This window comes from Glycine max, chromosome 4 (assembly GCF_000004515.6).
Source record: "Glycine max cultivar Williams 82 chromosome 4, Glycine_max_v4.0, whole genome shotgun sequence".
Classification (NCBI taxonomy): domain Eukaryota; kingdom Viridiplantae; phylum Streptophyta; class Magnoliopsida; order Fabales; family Fabaceae; genus Glycine; species Glycine max.
In genome coordinates, this window is record NC_016091.4 from 46,283,648 (window position 1) to 46,304,100 (window position 20,453).

Sequence of the window (20,453 nt, forward strand, 5' to 3'; positions counted from 1 at the left end):
AAAGAATGTTGTGATGAGTCTTTTTTTTTTGTTATGATTTTCTCATGAATGTTTTCAAAGATGTTTTTCCTCCTCTCTTGAAATATTAGAGGATCAAATAATGCTCTAGCTAAATGACATCGGATGGAATTGGTGAGGAAATTCAAACCAGTCGACCTTTCTCATCCTTATGAGAACCCATATTCCCTTTGGAAGGATGATATCTTTTCGCGAAAAACAAAATATGAATATGTTACTATTACACAAGGACATGGTGGTGGTCTTTGGGTTCTTATGAAAATGGGAAGGAATATAAGGATATTAGTTGTTGTTATGAGTTTTCTTTCCATCACATTTAACCTCTTGGTGGGTGGAGGATGTGCACAAAGTTGCCTCAATGCCAGTCCTACTATTTCTTTACGAGATCAATTCTATGGTTACTTGATTGATCTTGGATCTCAATTGTCTTCCCTTGAGCTCTTATTAGTGACTTTAAATAGATTCTTGGGTAAGGTGATAAAAAAAAGGTGAGAATTTCTCTCAAAATTGGACAAATGCACTTTAGAAACTAGTGTGGTTGATGAAGCAAATTTAGTTTTGTAGTAAACACATTATCATTCATGTATCTTTATACCAATTAATGTATTCATATGATTTAACATTTTTCATAATTTTTTGTACAAGAAACATTATAAAAACAGAAGAGAAAAAACTTTGTGGAAGAAAATAGGGGGAAAAAAAAAGAGAACATTATTATCAAGAAGTTTTATCTGAAATCTGAATAATCCAACTGTTAATTGTGAAGGGAGTGTAAGAAGAAGACACTACAGAGGAGTGAGGCAGCGTCCATGGGGAAAGTGGGCTGCAGAGATTCACGATCCAAAGAAAGCAGCGAGGGTATGGCTTGGAACATTCGAAACTGCTGAAGCTGCAGCTCTTGCTTATGATGAAGCTGCTCTCAGATTCAAAGGAAGCAAAGCAAAGCTCAATTTCCCTGAAAGGGTTCAAGGCACAGCTAGCGAATTTGGTTACCTCACAAATCAGTACATGTCATCAAGCAGCACTAATTCTAACCCTATTGCTCCACACTTGACTACTCAAGAAACTTATTCGCCAAGTCACTTTCAATATGCACAGCAACAATTCATGAGTGGTGGGAGTAACAGCTTCAGTAACCAAGATATGCTTCGGTTCTATGGGGGAGACAACATGTTTGTTTCTTCTCAGCAGTCTGCATCTTCGTCTTCTTCTACTGCACTGTCTCAGCAGCAGCAAGAAGAGTTGCTGAAATTTTCGATGCAATTTGGAGGTTCTTCTCATTCTAATCATTCTGGGAATTGGAGGGGTGGACATTGAAGAGGATATGATATATGGATGTTTGTCCCGCAACAACTCTATGGATGTTTGTCCCGCAACAACTCACGGTTTCTAATTATCCTGGACCCATATTTGTTTGACTCTTAGTTCATTTTTTTTTTCTCTCTCTCTATAATACTTCTGTTTCAAAGATATCATTTTTTTTGTATTGTTTACAATGATATTGATAGGGATAGTAATATGGGTCTGCAGGAGGTAAGCACCAAAGGTCCAAGGGGAAGGAACGTACAACATGGTTGGCATCATGCATCATGCATACATGCACCGTACATAGGAAAAGCGCAAATCCATGTGATAGCATCGTGTCTTCTAGAAGATGCGTAAGTAGTGGAATAAAGGCATATTTGCTGTTAGGATATTTCGGATTGCGTTTATCTTTTCCGTTTTTGCTTGTCGGGACTTGCCCCCTCTATAGCAGCTATATATATGAGAAAATATAGCAGAAAAGTTCCTCTTTAGTTCTCTCTCTCTCCCGCTCTCTTCTTCTCTCGTAGGAGGCTGCTTGGTCCTCGAACTCCAAGCTCGTAACAATGGTGCTTTCATTGACCTCCCATGACCTCTTTCCATGGCTGTCGCTCGCCGTACGGAGCTCCCATGGCTGCCTTCAATGGCTGCCACTCACCATACACCACTTCCATGGCTGCTTACCACCACCTACACTCCTCGTCGTACGGAACCCTCCACTACCCCCCCACAACAACCACCACATCACCTTGAATTTTCGTCCGCCATCGAGGACCGCCTTGAGGCCGCCTTGGCCAAACTTGATGCCGCTACACGCCGCCTCGACTCTCAACTGGACGCCCTTCTCCTTAAACTGCCTCTGAGAATCAGCCACCACCTTCCATCTTCTTCCTTTGCGCAATCACCACTGTCGCCTTTGCTTTCCATACCGACTCGGCCTCCATGCTTCGCAACCATACAACCAAGTCCTGCACCGTTACCGCCTCTGCTGTCGCCTCCGTCGTTGCCTCCGACGCTGACTCTGCCACCGCCTCCACCACTTCCGTTGTTGCCTCTGCCGCTCAAGCCAACTCCATCACCCAGGCTCACCGCACCCACGACTGTGCCACCTCCGCCAGCCATGATGCCTCCACCGCCCCCTACGCCACCATTTCCGCCTTTGGTACCCCTACAGTCGCAACCCACGCAAGACCTTGCCAGACCCGCTTCCTATGCCGGTTCTTCAGCTGTCCGGTCTCGTTCGCACCACCATTTCCTTCAACAAGCTCTTCACCATCGTTCCTCCTTATGGGGCTGCCATGGCCGCATACAAGCTCCCATCAGTGGTCGTTGCATTATGCACAACTACTAAACCAGGTGCCATTCGTCGGAAAAAACCTTGGGATCCCGGCATCACTTGTGGAGGCAATGCGTTGAACCCCAACACCTTGAGGACAAGATGTTTTTTATGAGGGCGGGAATGATAGGGATAGTAATATGGGTCTGCAGGAAGTGGTGGTGGTCTTTGGGTTCTTATAAAAATGGGGAGGAATATAAGAATATCAATTGTTGCTATGAGTTTTCTTTCCATCACTTTTAACCTCTTGGTGGGTGGAGAATGTGCACTTGTAGTTGCCTCAATGCTAATCCTACTACTTCTTTACGAGATCAATTCTAGGGTTACTTGATTGATCTTGGATCTCAATTGTCCACCCTTGGACTCTTATTAATGACTTAAAATAGATTCTTTGACGAGGTGATAAAAAACGGTGGGAATTTATCTCAAGATTGGATAGATGCACTTTAGAAGCTAGTGTGGTTAGTAGAGAAAACAAAAATCTTTTTTTAGCAAAATCTTAACAACACATTTTTTTAAATATACTCTCTACATCATGCATTGTGGAGTAGGAGTAGATTAGAGGGATACGTGTCTCTATCTTTGTGTGTGATATCATGGAGAAATTGTGTCTGTTATTTTTGAAATAGTTGCCAATCATGCATGCCTGTTAAGTTATCACTAACCTTTTTTTAGCATTTTTGCTCGGTCTCTAGCTTAAGGAAGGATCAATGTATCCACGTCAACGGCATCCTATTCTAAAGGGGTTCCAAAACACAGATTTATAGAAACTTCACTTTCATCCATTGGAAGTACCAATTTATTAGAGTGTGTGATATTTGCTAAGATATCACATAAGGAGAACAACACTACCAATTTATTAGAGTGTGTGATATTTGCTAAGATATCACATAAGGAGAACAACACAAGACAAACATAAATTATAACACAATTTTGTTTTGTATATTGTTTAGTGGACAATGAATAACAATTTCTCCTTTTAAAAACAAGAAAAGCCCAAAACACAGTGAGAAAATCAAAACACCAACTTATTGTTTTAGATAATGCAGTCAATGTGTCCTTTTGGAAAGAAATAAAAAAAGAATATGTTAAAATATAAAAGAGAAACCAGAAATATCAGACTACAGCTAAAAGACTTAACAATAGTTGCAAATAATAACTAAACCAAAATATAATAGTAATTCTGACCATCTAATTGATATAAAGAACCATGGCCAGTTAAAACTGCAATTCCTTGTCAACCAGAGAATTGCCTGAGACTACAGGATCATAATCTGAGACTATAGGATCATAATCAGGACACTTTGATGCAAGCAGTTCCATGGCTTTCTGACTTAATTCTGACTCCAGATTACTCTGGTTGGAATTGTTGACAGAAACGGGACCTAATTCCTCCCATGGAGATTCCGTGTTACCATCTTTAGTAGGATCTATAAATATAATTGGACTCTACTTTAACTCCCGTCATTATCTGTAGTAAGGTTGTTAACTTTCGGTAACCAAGCTTCTGTAAATCAAGATGATAGCCATACCTAGCAACAAAAAATCTTGGAAAAGAACTGATTTTAAAACCATCTGGGTGTTCCCTCAATATCTCATGTACAAATCTATCACAGTCATCTATTATATCATATCTAGACTTCTCTGAATATTCCAATGAGTCCTTGTGAACTGGTTTTAGCTGAAAAGGAAATGTTTGGGTGGGGCTTTCCTCCAACCACTTTTTCTCTGATATTAATAACTCCAACAATTGAAGGATATCTTTTTTAGACAGACATCTAAAAACTGGGGGTCCATTCTTCCGTAATTTACGTGCCATATCCTCCCTGAAACCAACAAAATGTAGCATGTTATTAAGTAACTCTTTAAACAAGTAGCTACATAATGATCATAATAAAAATATCAAAATGGTCAGATTAATTTGTGATATTATTAATTTGTTGCATTGTTTTCCTTCCTTTTGTAGTTGAGGCTCAGATTAGAATGAAACTAGGATGCACACTGACCTGTTTTTTTACTGGGAAACAATAAGTGATCCTCTGAGGGTGAAAATAAAAGATTCCATGTCATTCCAAAAGGAACTGCTAGAAAACAACTCAGGCTTTCCAGATTCATAGTTTGCAGTACCAATGTCATCCACTGCTGTCTGATCATTTCCAGCAGAGCGATTCATTGAAGTTGTGTACCTTTCCTGACTTTTACGACTCGCATCCTCAGACCCAACAATGTCATCATCAGATGAGCCTCTAGAACTCTTTTTTAAGGAATCTGGGGCTGGGAATGGGTTTTCAAGGGGCACCCCAAAGTTTCCATACCAAGAAGCATATGGACCATCTGGAGCATGGTTGAAATGTTTTGCAATAAGATTTTCTCCCCTAAGCAATTTATACCATTGCCACGTTATAGTTGCTGCCGTGGAGAGAACACGAGCATTCGTTGAGCCAGCAAGCAAGATACAGTAATTATTCAAGTTTAACCGGTGTAATAAGCCAGCAAAACCTATATCACTGGATATCAGAAAGAAATGTGCAGGTGGAGGATTGTTTAATGCCCAAAACATGATATCAACGTTGATATAACTCTTTCGACCTATAGCAAATTACTTAAAACATTATGATTCGAAAAGCTAAAAAGTAGATGAATGAACCATAAGGCCGTAAAGCTATATGGAGCATAAATACTAGTTCATGAAACTGTCAAACATTTACAATGATTTACTAACTGGCTGCACATCCATTTCAAGATTATGAATTAAAGATTTTTTACTAGACTAATAAGAATCAAGCCATGCAACAAAAAACAAAGACACTGCACTTAAAACTGCAACCAGCAGAACTTATGTAACAGACACGCAACAGAAGACATTTGGTCTTACTCCTAGCCAAACACATTTACAAAACTACTTCTATTCATTACCTTTTAAATCAAAACTTATCCTTAATCTTTGACGTGAACTAAACCCTGAAACGAAAAAATAAGGGACTGCTTGATAATTCCCTTGCCTTTTTTTCATATTAAAAACTGTTTTCTAAAAAAATTCCACCTTACTAAACAATCAATTCCTCATCCAGAATCTATCAGGTTTTGAAATTTGTTTCCAAAACAAATACTACATAAAACAAAGAGAGAGAAATAACCGGGAGATGTTTTCTCATCTTTTTTTGTTTTTTTCAACCTCTCCTTCAATTCCACAATCTATTATGTGCCTTATACGTTCTCAACCAGATTGAACAACTTTGAGTAGTTACATTTTAAAAATTAAAACCAGATTTTAAAAATAGAAACCAAACATACATAAGTGCCTCACTGATATGCTTCCTCTGATTATTCATAAAAAAATAAAATAAAAATAAATCACACTTTACCCCGTCTATTGTCTAAGCTTCGACTCCAACAAATCTTAGTTAGCCAACAGAAGAAAAAAAAGAGTGTGAGAAGCTAGCAATTAGAATAACGGAACGGTCAAAAGCTTTAAAATGGGACGGTGAAAAAAGGAGAAAGGGAAGAAAAGAACCACGAGGAAAGTGGGTGACTGGAATGTCGCTTGAACCGAGTGCGTCCAGGAGGCGCTCGGAGAGGAAGTTAAAATCCCCGAAAGCGTTGATGTCAATTGGACCTTTGATCCCGTTGGCCCTCACGGCCTGCGTGATTGCCGGCGCAGCCTTCAAAGGGTTCACGTCATTAGGCACCGGACAGCTCATCAAATCCCACCACACCGAAACGCTAACCTCTCGGGAGGTATGAGGAGGAGAAGAAGATGACGATGACAGCTCGCACGCTTGAAGCCGAACAAGAAGCGTGCGAGCTGGAGAACGTGACAAATGCAAGAGGTGATTCCGGAGAAGGGCCCTCATCGAATGAGAAATGAAAGTGCTGAAGCTGCGGTTACTCTATGGCTGTGTTTCTGCTAGGGTTTTAAGATTCCGCAGGAGAAGTCTTAGATCACCAAATTAACCAACCCTAAAAACAAGGCATGGTTGGCCTAAGCTGTCAAAGAGGAATAACAGAAAATAATAATATTCTTGTTACTCAATTTATATTATTGAATATCTGTTAAATTATTCTAGTATGTTACATTGTAAACAAGGAAAAATTATATTTTTTTTCTATTAAAATATAATTTTGTTTGCTTATTCACACAATTCAATTTTTATTACTTAAAACTTTAATCACTTAAAATTAAGGAACATTAGTCACATTATACTAACAGAAAATATTATTTATTAGTAATATTGGTTTTATTAGTGTAATCATGATCTAAGAAATTAAATTATAATTATATATTGCAAATTTAGGCTATTTTTTTGGTAATGATGTTATTACTATAGCCTTACAAATAGCTAATTAATTTTTTGCCGAAAACTTTAATTGGTATTTTGAGTAAATTTTTCCTCCTAATCATCATTTTATATATCATTAAAAAATTCGAACTTTATTAACTTATTATGAATCTTGCTAGATTAACAGTATGTTATACAAATATACCGTAATGTACTTTTTTTTTTCAGTTTCTACCGTAATGTACTGATATCTTTTTTTATGCTAACGAAATTATCTATTTCTATAATATATCATATTTTCAGTATTGACTTGCAATATTTAATTATAACAATGATTTAACTTATATACGTATATATTAAACAAAGACTATACTAATATGAAAAAAATATAATGTCTAATTGTTTGTATAAAACTTTTTTCGTAATACAACTGATTTTAAAATATTTCTAATGGCGTGTATTCCCTGCGAGAGAAAAAAAAAGTTCTTACTTTATACCATTCAGTTTACACCAAATTAATTATAGTAATTCACATAATTAAAGATTTTTCACACAGAATCTAAGATTTGTTTGAAAGATGAATGATATGAAATATTCTTTTTAATTATAAATAAAATCCAAATGACTCTCACTTTTCATTCAATATTGTTACTTTTAATTCAATAAAATCTACATAAATTTCAATGAATAATAAAATCTATTAAAAAAAAGTGTCACGTCTGCATTTTTCTTCTCTAAAAAGTTACAACTTTTGATTTTGGTGTCTAGTGTTTCAGTGTGCTCTCATTTGTCTTGGGTTCACACTGTTAAAAACGGCAACGAGACATATAAAATTAATGGAACCAAAACCCTAGCATCTCCCCCGCTCCTAATTCTCATCCTCATTGATCCATTTTTTTTCTTTCTTTCGTTCTCTCTCTCTCTCTCCTTTTTTTTTTTTTTTACCTTTACGTTTGATCGATCTAAACACGAGTATCATCCACTATCTAGATTTGATTCTTGCCACACTTTGGTGCACAACCCCATGATGAAACATAGAACTCAAAAGATAGCCAATAACACTCGAAAACTTTGCAGTAGGGGCCACGTTAACAATCAATTAATTAATTGATATATATGTGCAAATATCTCTCTCTTACACACATATATATATCAATCAGTTTTTGAAGTGGATCCCAGAGACATGGAGGGAAGATCAATATCACATTCTTCTGAAAGAGAAGAGGAATATGGTTTGTTCCCAATATATTCTGAAAGGTCCCAGCAAGACATGTCAGCCATGGTTTCTGCTCTCACACAAGTCATTGGTGGCTCCAATAGTGATTCTCTTCATATGCATGAAGGCCTTTTAACTTCCTCACACAACAACACCTCAACCCAGAATACTAACGAACAATCCCAAGTACAACAACAAGAACAAGGTAATTAATTCTTTTCACTTACTATCCTTTTCATCATATTTAATTCATTGCGTTCAAATTGGATATTGAAGGCTGGGGTTGATTTTTACGATTGGGATATTATTTGTTTTCCGCTCTTAATTATGTCCCTTTTCCGATACTATTCCTTTTTGTGACTTGAAACCTCTTTTTGGTCAAAGTGTTCACAAACGCTACACCTAAAACTTTGATATTTTCATGTCCACTAGTACCATTGCTTAGTTAGTGCAACATTAAAGAGCTTTGGTTTCTCTCTTAGAACCATTTTCTTCCCTTGCGAGGCTACAACTGAAAACGCACGTACGGTGCAGGCTCATGCATAACCTTTCAATTTTTGTTTTTGTAAGTTAACAAGCCGTTATTTTTTTCAGCCTTGAGGGTAAGCCTTAGCGCAGTATAAGGTTGCCGCTGACTTAGAAGTCATTAGTTTCAAATCTAAAAATAATTTTAGAGATCTTCGTACTGAATTGCCTTTTTTTTAACCTTCATTCTAATTTTTATATATAATGTGCTAGTGTTTTCCCCCCCAAAAAAGAAAAGGACCTCCTAATATTAATTCGTATGGGTATGTGTGTGTGCATATATATGAATTAAGAAATTTATATAGTTTTTCAATATTGTTATTATTGAGAAATGATTGTTAATTAGACATCTAAAAGATTTATATATCTTGAAAGAGATATAAGAAGAAAGGAAAAATAATTTTTAATAAGATTGATGATATAATATAAGATAAAGAAAGATATAAAAAAATAAAAAAAATAAAAGTGTTAATAGGATGATTATAAATTATGGGTGTTCACTATTATCATTCTATTCAATTGTTACAAAAGTTTTGGGAGGAAATGAAAAGGAAAATAATTGGTGTGACAATCAACTCTAAATGGCACCAAGAGAGATAAAGAGAGGTAGTGTTATAAGTATAATAGCTACATAACTGATAACATGACAGATTTTAAGTGGAATTAGAATTACTGAGTATCTAAAATATCACTACTTGGACCAGAAAAATTAGGTACGAAAGCTCACAACCCATCACACTCTTGGTCAAGTTGATGAAGCAAATTTAGTTTTGTAGTAAACACATTATCATTCATGTATCTTTATACCAATTAATGTATTCATATGATTTAACATTTTTCATAATTTTTTGTACAAGAAACATCATAAAAAGAGAAGAGAAAAAACTTTGTGGAAGAAAATAGGGGGGGGGGAGAGAACATTATTATCAATAAGTATTATCTGAAATCTGAATAATCCAATGTTAATTGTGAAGGGAGTGTAAGAAGAAGACACTACAGAGGAGTGAGGCAGCGTCCATGGGGAAAGTGGGCTGCAGAGATTCGCGATCCAAAGAAAGCAGCGAGGGTATGGCTTGGAACATTCGAAACTGCTGAAGCTGCAGCTCTTGCTTATGATGAAGCTGCACTCAGATTCAAAGGAAGCAAAGCAAAGCTCAATTTCCCTGAAAGGGTTCAAGGCACAGCTAGCGAATTTGGTTACCTCACAAATCAGCACATGTCATCAAGCAGCACTAATTCTAACCCTGTTGCTCCACACTTGACTACTCAAGAAACTTATTCACCAAGTCACTTTCAATATGCACAGCAACAATTCATGAGTGGTGAGAGTAACAGCTTCAGTAACCAAGATATGCTTCGTTTCTATGGGGGAGACAACATGTTTGTTTCTTCTCAGCAATCTGCATCTTCGTCTTCTTCTACTGCACTGTCTCAGCAGCAGCAAGAAGAGTTGCTGAAATTTTCGATGCAATTTGGAGGTTCTTCTCATTCTAATCATTCTGGGAATTGGAGGGGTGGACATTGAAGAGGATACGATATATGGATGTTTGTTCCGCAACAACTCATGGTTTCTAATTTGTTTTTCGTCAGTCACGGCACTGCATGCTGTTATGATATTTTCATGACCTTAAGTTATTTTTAATTATTTTAATCTCCTGTATGTGTTGTCAATGACGAAATGTTTGTTTAATTTGAAAAAAAAAGCATGTTGTTGGTATACCTTTGTCTTGATTAAAGAAGGAAAGAGCACGAAATCTGAGCTCAAACATTGACTGGTTCGTAGTATATATTAATATATATCAAGATTATATTAAACTAATAGTACTGTGGTATATATATTAAGATTATATTCAACTAGTGGCCAATATTTTCTTTTTTCTTAGAAGAATAGCTTATTTTCTCTTGAAAACAAGTATAATGATCATGCACATGCACAGTTATACACCGTCAACCAACAAAAAATTACAATTATTATGATTTTGAAGATATTTAATATAAAAATTAATAATTTTAAAAGTTTAAATACTAGTTGAAAATTCATGATTTTATATTAATTAAATTTCTAATGTACTAGTGATTCTTGGGAAAAAGTCTCTAGTTAAATAAATTTCTCAACGTGTATTTATAATAAAAAAAAGTAAAATAAATTATTTTTTCTTATAAGTTAAAATTAATTTGTATAAATTAAAATTAAATTTTAAAAATTAAATGAATGAATTTTTATAAAAATCAAAATATATAAACTGATTTTAATCTATTGAAATAAGTTTAGTTCACTGTCCCCTAAAAAAAAAAGTATAGTTCATTGTATTTTTTTATTTTCTTTTTATATAATATTTATATTCAAACACAACCTAATATAGAACACTCATTAGGAGTATGTAAAAAAAAATAATAGAAGGAAACTAAAAATTATTAGCTACATGGTTTAAGAACGTAATGATATTACTAAGCTTCATATGACAGATTATCAAGTTTATTTACATAAATTAAAAACTTTAGAATATGTCACATGAACATTAGTGGAAGATATGATAGTTTTTTATTATTGAATCATTTCCGACGTGAAAATAACATTCTGAATAAGATTAAAAGGAAGGAGCCGAAAGAAGGATTGGAGTGGAAGGAATAATTAATTGGCACGTAAGAAAGGAATATATATCGACAGAATATTATAGTTAACAGTGTTGGGTGTTTCATGAGCTTATACATACGTGTGTCTAAAGCATCAAGCATCAATATATGAAACTCAGACTCTCTCGAACCGTAGGTTTGAACACTAACGTAAAATTCTAAACCTGATGGCGCCAAAGGATGGCTGAAACGCGTCTAATGTCGGCTTCAAATTCAATATTGATTATAGTTACCACATTACTACAGCACTCTAGAATAAATAAACACTTCTATACCGAGAATGAATTTGGATCCTCAATCTTATATGTTAGTAAATAGCATGCATGGTGCCATGTTATAAGAAAAATATATAATTAATGAAGTTTACACGAGCAATGATGATTTTTATTATTATTTATTTTGTATAGTATTTTTCCTTCTCTTACATAACAAAAAAAGAACAAATTTGAAGAAAAGTACCAGATATAGATTCTTTTGCAAGTTAGCAAGAAACTATTATTACAATGTCATATTATAAAAGAAGAATAAAAGATAAAAGTTAATTAAACAAATGGAACACACAAATAATAACAGTTTCGATGTATTATAAATATTTTATGTTCTTATCTCTAACCAAAATTATTGTTAGAAGATCTTAATTCAAAATTGCCTACCCATTTCTTTCTTCTTCTTTTTTTATCTTTTCTCTTTTGAAAGAAAGTTTTGTTTCAAATTTATGTTTTTATTTTAAAGTTCAAAATAACATTAAAGATAAAATTTGTTAATTACGATTGTCTTTGCTTATATAACTAGTATTTAAGCATGTGCATTTTTTATTTCATATAACTAAAATTTATAATAAATAAATACTTTTAAATATATTATAATTAAAGCTTGTAATAAATACATGGTTTTGAACATATAAATTATATTTTAAATTTATGGTAGATAAATTATATTGTAATACAATGTTTTTTTAACTATTGATAATTTTTAAGAAAATTAAAATTTAACTTATAAATAAAGATAAAATGATTATTAAAAAAATAAGAAATTAAGAAAAATTCTTAAAAATGTTGAACACTCTCATTGAATAAAAAAAGTTATTAAACAAGATTAATTTCATTCAAGATAGTTATTATAATTTATATATATATTTAAATATTTCAAACATTTATCATAAAAAGGAAGAGAAATAATAGTAAAAGTCATATAATTAGAAAGTTAAAATTAATTTTAATGCATACAAAATATTAATTGTATTCTTTAATCTGCATTAACTTATTAAGTAGAAAAATACTATATGAAATATATATATTTTATGGAAAAAGGAAATTTTTTTAAAAAATGTAGAAACTGTTTATTATAAGATATTTTTTAAAGTACTTATAATTAATTGTGACGTGTAGGCGCGCGTGTGTGAACCTTTTTATTGGGTAGTTGCATGACGGAAAGCCAAAGTTGAACCGCCACCACCTGAGCTTCCCTTGGCACGTGTAACACAAACCAAACCGTCGAAATTGTTGTAATTGTACGTTCTTCACACACATATAGTGCTCTCAACACGTTGTCTTCAACGAAAAGGTTTTAAACTAGTAGATCATTGTCATGTTCAATATATATGCTTATTGCGAAATTAATTTGCTCAAAATTGGTTAGCATCTACACCCAAAAAACTAAAAAAGGTTAGCACACATTGAACGCAACTTCAAATGAAGATTTTTCATCAAGAACCTATCTAGTTGAAATATGCAATTGTGTTCAAATTTAATTCGAGAATATAGTATAGTAATGTAGAGTAGGAGTCGTTGAATTCGGCAATGGATAACCAAAAAGTCCATCCTCAACAAATTTATTTACCTGCGAAGAAGACTTCGATGGCGATTATTTGATTGTTAATTACTGAAAGCTCACTGTCTGGGTCTGAACTCTGACTGTTGACTGTTGAATAAGTCCTCTAGAATTTCAAATCTCAATATTATATTAACACGCAAATATATTAATTTAGAGTCTATAAAACGTGCATGTTTTGAATTTCAATTCTTTTTATAACTTTCATTACAATTATTACTTTTAATCCTTAGGATGTTTTGGTTTTAGTCTTTTTGTAAAATATGTATTTTTTGTTTTAATCTCTCAAAAAATTGAAACCACTTTTTGGTTTCTAAAGTTTAACCATTTGGGCATAACAGTAAAAATCAAAGCCATAAATATCTGTCCCTACTTGACTTTGATGAGAAAAACTTATTTTGATTGGAGTTGAATTCAGATTTTTCTTGAATTGGGAAAGAAGGATGGGATATGTCACTCTCACCACCTCACCCCCACCTCATCCCTACACCTTGTACCACTATGTATATATTTATACTTATTAATAATATAATTATACATTATATATAATCCTATTACTATATATATTATATAACTATTAATTATTTTAATATTTTATTTAATATTTAAATAAATAATATTATAATTATAATAATTAAAATAACAAAGTTAAAATTATACATTAAAATAAAAATATAATTTTGATTCTTAAATATTTTCACATTACTGATTCTTTATTAGATTTTATAAATATTATTCAAATTAATAACTTAATTTATGATTTATTTAAATTATATGAACAAATAAATTTTAATAATATGTGAGATGAATTTTTCACAAGTTTCTTTAAGCTTGATAAAACCCAATAGTAAATGAGACTGCGTCATTTTTGCTCCCTCTTTTTATAAATCTGAACCTAAGTTCATAATCAGAAATAGAGTACTTTTTTTTTTTTACTTTCTTTTCTAGCAAGCAATTTAAGAAATGATCTTTTTATACATTTTTTTCTTTCTTTCACTTCTCTATCCATTCAATGTTTTTTTTTCTCTTGATCTAAACATACCCTGAAAACATGTTCACCAATCTATTTCGTTTTCCCTTTCATCTCTTGTGTTGCAAGAGAAAGTCAATAAGCTTTTATCTATGTCATTGACTTTGGAACTCTTTAGGTCTGTAGCCCATCACCTCGTCGTCTTCGATTCCATTCGGGCATCATTCGTATTGTCCGTTGTTTTCTCAAATGTCAAACTTTACGGTATTTAATGCAATTTCCTCAATGTCACTTTCAACCTGGTTATCATTACTTACACTTGCCTTGTAACTTGTAAGCAAAGAAAATTCAGTTTCTCCTTATTTTTCGTAAAAAAATTGCTAATTAAATTAACTTAATTAATTTTTTTTAATCTAAAACCACCATAAATCCTTCAGCGAAGTGTTAACTAAATAGTAAAGTTTATAACCGTTAAAAACAAGAAGAAAAAAAATGATATCCTAAATCTAAATCCAATTTTCACTATGACCCACCTCGTTCCTGATATGAATCTAGAAAGATTTAGAATCCTTAAGTTCACCAACACTTGCATCAATTCTTCCCAAGATAACAGTCAGGTTCACGTGTTTACTTGAATCATTGAGTACAAAAAACAAAAATCCTACTTATTGGAGACGTAAAAAAAAGATCAAGTCTTGATAAGTCAAAAAAGTTTTAAAACTGTTAACCTAGGTAATTAGACATTAAATTCCTATTTAACAACACATTAACTGGGCAATCGAAAATTTTCAATTAAACCCATATGAATCATCTTGTTTAATATGTGACAACTTAATACATTTATTATCTCCAAACTAATCAAAATACTCTTATTAAACAAAAGTAAATGAAAAGACATTAAAATTCGGTCAAATACATCAACTTGCCATAAGAATACTTTTTCCGCCCAAATTAACATAATTAAGCATAAATACAACCAACTCAAACTCCTTAATTTGAACAGTTTTGGCTCAAATCTTCATCTTTAGTCCAAATTGATGTAAAAATGTGATTAAGGTCACATTAAGATTGGACAAAAAAATTTGTTTGGGTCAAATGTCTTGAATAAATTCATGTAATGCTTTCTTAAATCTATTGGTCATGCTCTTGTAATAGGTCGACTTAAAATTTGCAAAGGATCTCTTAAAATACTTGATTGCGCATGTTCCAACCCTTGATTCTCATCATTCCCGAAAGAATAATCTAATCAACACAATATTAACAAAAGTAAATCGAAGAATTAGATCAAAGTGCTGGAAAAAAGAGAGGAAAGATGGAATATTTGAAGCTAATGCAATACTGAATACGTTATCGAGAATAAATTTAAAACCAAAGCATAATTCAAATCTCATATCTTTGCACCATATTAAAAAAATCGAAGAACCTCAAAATTCACATCAATTAAAGTGAAGTGATGAACTGAATGACTTCTATTTTTCTTTTTATATATACTTATATAAGAAAAAAAAACTCAATCATTCTAGTCCCTAAAAATCTATTATTATTATTGTTGTTATGTAATAATTTATTTATAACTTATAATATTATATATTATTTATACACTATATTAAATATTTTATTGTGTAATATTATATTCTTATATAATGTTTTTTCAAAAAAAAAAAATGGATCAATAATTTATTAACTTTATTTTTATTAATTCAACATCTTTAATTTATTTTTTTGTTTTATTGTTAGATGTCATTGTTTTAAGTGATCAAATCATTGTCACTTGAAAATTGTATAAAATAAATTTATATACATGAATAAATTTCTGTTCATTAATATTTATCTTATAAGGTTGAAATTTTTATACTAAAAAGAATTTAAATCTAATTTGTCTAAATTTTTTTATGATAAAGAACATAAATATTTTGACTACATATTTAATAACTTCATATATAAAAATTTGGTTAATTAATATTTATATAATAATATTTTATTTACATAAATATATTAAAATTATTTTAATAAATATATTTTTATTATTAAATTAATTACTCAATAATATCATAAATTAAATTATTTTTAATTTTTCATGATAAAAACCATAAATATCATTTACGTAAGAAAATAATATTTAGCATCATTACGGACAAATCAATATGCGCAGCAAAATTGTTTTTGCGAGTATAAAAAACAACAACATATATGAGAGACTTAACATTGTTTTTTACTTTGAAATCCTGAAAAATCATTTTAATCAATGTATAAAATAATTTCAAGAAATTTTATAAATAAGTATTTTGGTGAATAATATTTACACTATGTGGCTGAGTTTTTCTAATAAAATTAATTCAAATATAATTAGTTATTATATTTAATATAAAACAATATTTTGACTCTATGTTTAATAAATTTATATGAAAAATTTGATAATTCATATTTATATAAAATATTAATTTCTTGTACATAATTATATAATAAATATTTTATTACCAAATATAAAAATATAATAAAATTAATTTTAAAATATATATTTTTAGTTTAAAATAATTTTAAATTACTTAATTAAGAATATCATAGGTTAAATTGTTTTTTATTTTTTATGATAGATACCATGAGGAGACAATTCTTATCAACACTATTATGTGAAATAAAGTCTTTCTTTCTGTGAGTATTTAATACTGCTTTATATCAAAGTCTAAATGATATTTATTTTTTACTTTGATATACTTTAAAAAAAATTACTTACAAATCGAGTAAAATAATTTATTTAATTCTAATTAGTTAGTATATTTATTACAAAATAATATTTTGACCCTAAATTTTTTTTAATTAATATTTATATAAAATTTTTATATAAATAATATAATAAATTTATTAAAATTAATTTCATAAACTTATTTTTATTATAAAATAATTTTAAATTACGTTATCAATCATATCATAAATTAAATGTATGGTATGTTCACGAACCTTTTTGCTTTGGCACTGGTTTCTCTTCATCGCTTGTAAGTTAGTTTACACTTTTGGTCTGAGATTTTCTTTGTTGTCAGAATTTTTCATGTAAATTTAGTTTTCTCCTTTTTTTTTTCTTTCAAAATTTGGTCTATTGTTAAGAATTGCAAGTAGAACAAGATTAAAGAAGAAACAAGAATGTCGAAGACCATCTTCAGTGTGTAAGTTTTCAACATATAAGTGACTTCAAGATCTTAAATAAAAATGTTTTTTATTCTTTTAATGAATTATACTGTATAAGTGATAAAGTAAAATGAAAGTATCATAATAAAAAAGATTATGGTTTAATAACTATACAATCAATTGATTAAACTTTTGATTGAGTAACAAAGAACAATTAATAATTGATTTTTATTTTAATTAAAGTTAATGAGAATAAATGAAAATAATTGGCTAACAGAAAATTCAATAAGCAAAGGAAGCTAGGCATTAGAGTCCTTTCATTTTTCTCCTAATATAATTAATAATCAATTTCTCTAATCTATTTTACCGTCAGTTCCTTGGTTAGTAAATCCTTTATTAGCAATTATAGATCTTAATTGTTTTGGCGAACACAATTTTTTTTAGAGGATTTAGAAATAAGCAAAAGATTAAGAGATTATAGGTTTATGGTTTATGATTTAGACGGAATGCGCACATAGTCAAACCTTAATCATTACGCTCAAGAATTATTTGATTATTAGACTAGAACAATTTATAGAAAAGTTTAGAAAGAGAAGTTATAATTACAAAAGATTTAAATCAAGATTTATCCTAATCTAACCGAACCTAACTGTAAAGAAATTGAAAATTCATAGAGATAGAACGGAAAAAGCAAAGAAAATAAAGAAGAGAATGCCATGAATCTTCGAGAATCATTCCTAAATTCGTTAAGCTTCAATCGCAAATGATGAACGCTAATAACACTAGGCATGGAAAAGAGATGAAAACCGTATTGGGCACCCCCTCTGTCACATCGGGTGCATTGTTGTCCATGAATTCCATCTCAGCGTCGGGCAGTCTACAGTACTACATTATGCACTAGGGTTGTGTTGAACACACGATGCGTTGTTTACACAAAACATAAACTTCAAACCTTACCTTAATTTCTTCTATGATCAATGTTGAATATGATGGTCAAAATCCCCGTATCAGAATTGTAAATATTTGTTTATGACTTCCGTAGATACCAAAATCACCTCAATAATCACATTGTGAGAGTCTAAGATATGATTTAAACAAAGAAGAAATGTCAAAATGTATTATAAATTATAATTTAAAAGTTTTTTAATATTGCTCATTTTTTCTACATTAAAAATTCTTTATTTTTCATTAACAATTTCAAAACAAGAATCACGTGAGAATATAGAAAATTGGGCTTTTTTTTTTTTTTTGTAATAGTCCTTATATTTAGTACGTAGTATGTGATTAGTATATTAGCTTTATGCTTGATAGAATTTTGTATGATGTGCGTGATTTTTACTACTAAACGATTATTATTATTGTTATTATTGTTTTTTAATGGAATTAATTTCCTTAAATTATAATAAATAAATATATTTTTAAAAGAAATTAAATTAGTGGTTGTTGTACCACTAATTAATCAGGAGAGTCATTGATCCTGAGTGGTCAGTGCGTCCAAAGAGAATATATATATCCCTTGCTATATCTATGTCCTTCCAATGCTACCAAAGAAGTACAATTATAAAACAAGTAATTTATGAAAGATACGTAATCTAAAGTCCCTCCATTGCTATATATATAAGTGTGTATCCTTCATTTCATAGCGTGGCGTGGGAGCTAGCCAGGTTCATTCAACACATCTATTAATTACTAACTAGTAACTATCACGATTACTAAACCAGTACACGACTACATGCATGAGGATTTAGAAGGGAAGGTGAGCACTGCCAGCAGACACGGAGCTTGAAGCCGAGACACTGTTTCTCTCAGCGTGACAAAGCTGACGAAGCTTTGTCGGAACATACCAAATAGAAAGACGAGGATGTGCGTTGAATATGGCATCAATGTCCCAACCTTGACGCGCGGCAATGGCCACAAGGGGCTTGTAACATGCTTGCCTCCACGCCCCAACGTTCTCCCCTCTCTCCTTGAACGCCCTTCGGAGCTCGTTTGAGACCTCCTCGTCTAGACAGTGTAAGGCGTAGCAGTGCACGTAGTGTCGCATCTTTGGCTTGTTGATGTAGCTTGCCCCAGCCTTCTTCGCGTACCTAAACACCTGATTTGTCACCTGCACTCCCACATTTTAGTTGGTATATATATATATATATACATCTTGATGCCAAAAATTATCAATCACGACAAAACTTCAATGTTGTTGTATGATCAAAGATTAGTTAATGAGTTATATTTTGATATATTTAAAGAGAAAAGACAAGTATCAAATTACAAGTGATATACATGATTAGAATTTAAAAGAGTTGATTATGTTATAGATATAAGGTTGTCTAGCGATTGGAAAAGACAAACATTGTTTATGCTACGCATATCAAGTATTAACCATTCCATGTTGGTTATATTTGGCAGCTAGTGTAACATATTTTGCTTGACTAATTTTAACAAAAATAATACGGCTGACATGTATGTATGTATGTTTTGTGACAGCAATAGGAATAGTAACATAATAATAAGAACCGTACCCCATCCACACGCACATGAAATTAACAGAATCACAAACACAAAGATACGCGTCGAATGGGATTCGTATGAGGGCATGCGAGGATCCAGTGGGTGGAAGGGGGAAATTGGGGAACATGCATGACTTTGACTTGCGGGTGGATGTGCTAGGTTAGGAGCTAAGAGTTGTAACTGGATAATTCACTTCACTCGTACGGAACAGAAGAAAAAAAAAATCTAGTTTTAAAGGGGAAGGTGGACCCCCTCACGAGAGTCCCTGACTAGTCACGTGTTCCGTGGAACTTGACAATTTTATCACGGTGACAACAACACAGTATTATTCAAACGGTTCATGAAGGGAACAACACAACAACACAAGTGAGTAGCAGAGTCAGAGTGATCAGAAGAAGCAGAAAGGCACGAGGGAGGAGACAAATTAACATAAACGAAGGGGGTTAGGGTATGGTATGGGAAGAACTCAACGAAGAAGAATGAATATACCTTGGTGGGGCATTTTTCACCGCGGTCCTTGGCAATGGCCTGAACCTGCATCAAGAACTCACGGCATTGCTCGTAGAGATGAAACAGATAGTCCAAACCGTTCTTCTTTCCACGTGCAACTTCGCCAGGTTCTGTCACGATGAAAGGGTGTTCTCTTTGCCTCTCACAACCACCACCTCTGTTAATGTTCCCTTCATCATTCTCTTCCCCTTCATCATCTCAGCT

General features: G+C 32.1%; 5 protein-coding genes across 5 annotated transcripts in view; 3 read left to right on the forward strand and 2 right to left on the reverse strand.

The window, feature by feature from the left end:
* The first annotated feature begins 279 nt into the window (after positions 1 to 279).
* LOC100798671 (ethylene-responsive transcription factor ERF113) lies at positions 280 to 1,335 on the forward strand. Its single transcript, XM_003522404.4, has 2 exons — positions 280 to 487; positions 785 to 1,335. Exons 1-2 carry the CDS (start codon positions 280 to 282, stop codon positions 1,333 to 1,335), a joined length of 759 nt encoding a protein of 252 aa, XP_003522452.1.
* Positions 1,336 to 1,921: 586 nt separating this feature from the next.
* Positions 1,922 to 2,671, forward strand: LOC106798602 (extensin-like). Its single transcript, XM_014775214.1, has one exon. It carries the CDS (start codon positions 1,922 to 1,924, stop codon positions 2,669 to 2,671), a length of 750 nt encoding a protein of 249 aa, XP_014630700.1.
* A 1,677-nt stretch (positions 2,672 to 4,348) lies between these two features.
* LOC102663506 (uncharacterized) lies at positions 4,349 to 6,629 on the reverse strand. The gene is made up of 3 exons (XM_006578676.4): positions 6,171 to 6,629; positions 4,663 to 5,245; positions 4,349 to 4,482 (listed from the first exon to the last, which is right to left on the reverse strand). The coding sequence occupies exons 1-2, from the start codon at positions 6,508 to 6,510 to the stop codon at positions 4,671 to 4,673; spliced, it is 915 nt and encodes a 304-aa protein (XP_006578739.1). The 5' UTR covers positions 6,511 to 6,629; the 3' UTR covers positions 4,349 to 4,482; positions 4,663 to 4,670.
* A 1,198-nt stretch (positions 6,630 to 7,827) lies between these two features.
* Positions 7,828 to 10,328, forward strand: LOC100799190 (ethylene-responsive transcription factor ERF114). Its single transcript, XM_003522405.5, has 2 exons — positions 7,828 to 8,357; positions 9,652 to 10,328. Exons 1-2 carry the CDS (start codon positions 8,120 to 8,122, stop codon positions 10,200 to 10,202), a joined length of 789 nt encoding a protein of 262 aa, XP_003522453.1. The 5' UTR covers positions 7,828 to 8,119; the 3' UTR covers positions 10,203 to 10,328.
* An 8,377-nt stretch (positions 10,329 to 18,705) lies between these two features.
* LOC100799720 (protein UNIFOLIATA-like) overlaps positions 18,706 to 20,453 on the reverse strand; it is a 3,244-nt gene continuing 1,496 nt past the window's right edge. The window contains exons 3-4 of the mRNA XM_041014675.1: positions 20,229 to 20,446; positions 18,706 to 19,341 (exon numbers count right to left, since the gene is read on the reverse strand). Of these exons, the coding sequence (XP_040870609.1) occupies positions 18,979 to 19,341; positions 20,229 to 20,446 (581 nt within the window). The 3' untranslated portion in view covers positions 18,706 to 18,978. The remainder of the gene's footprint in view (positions 19,342 to 20,228; positions 20,447 to 20,453) is intronic.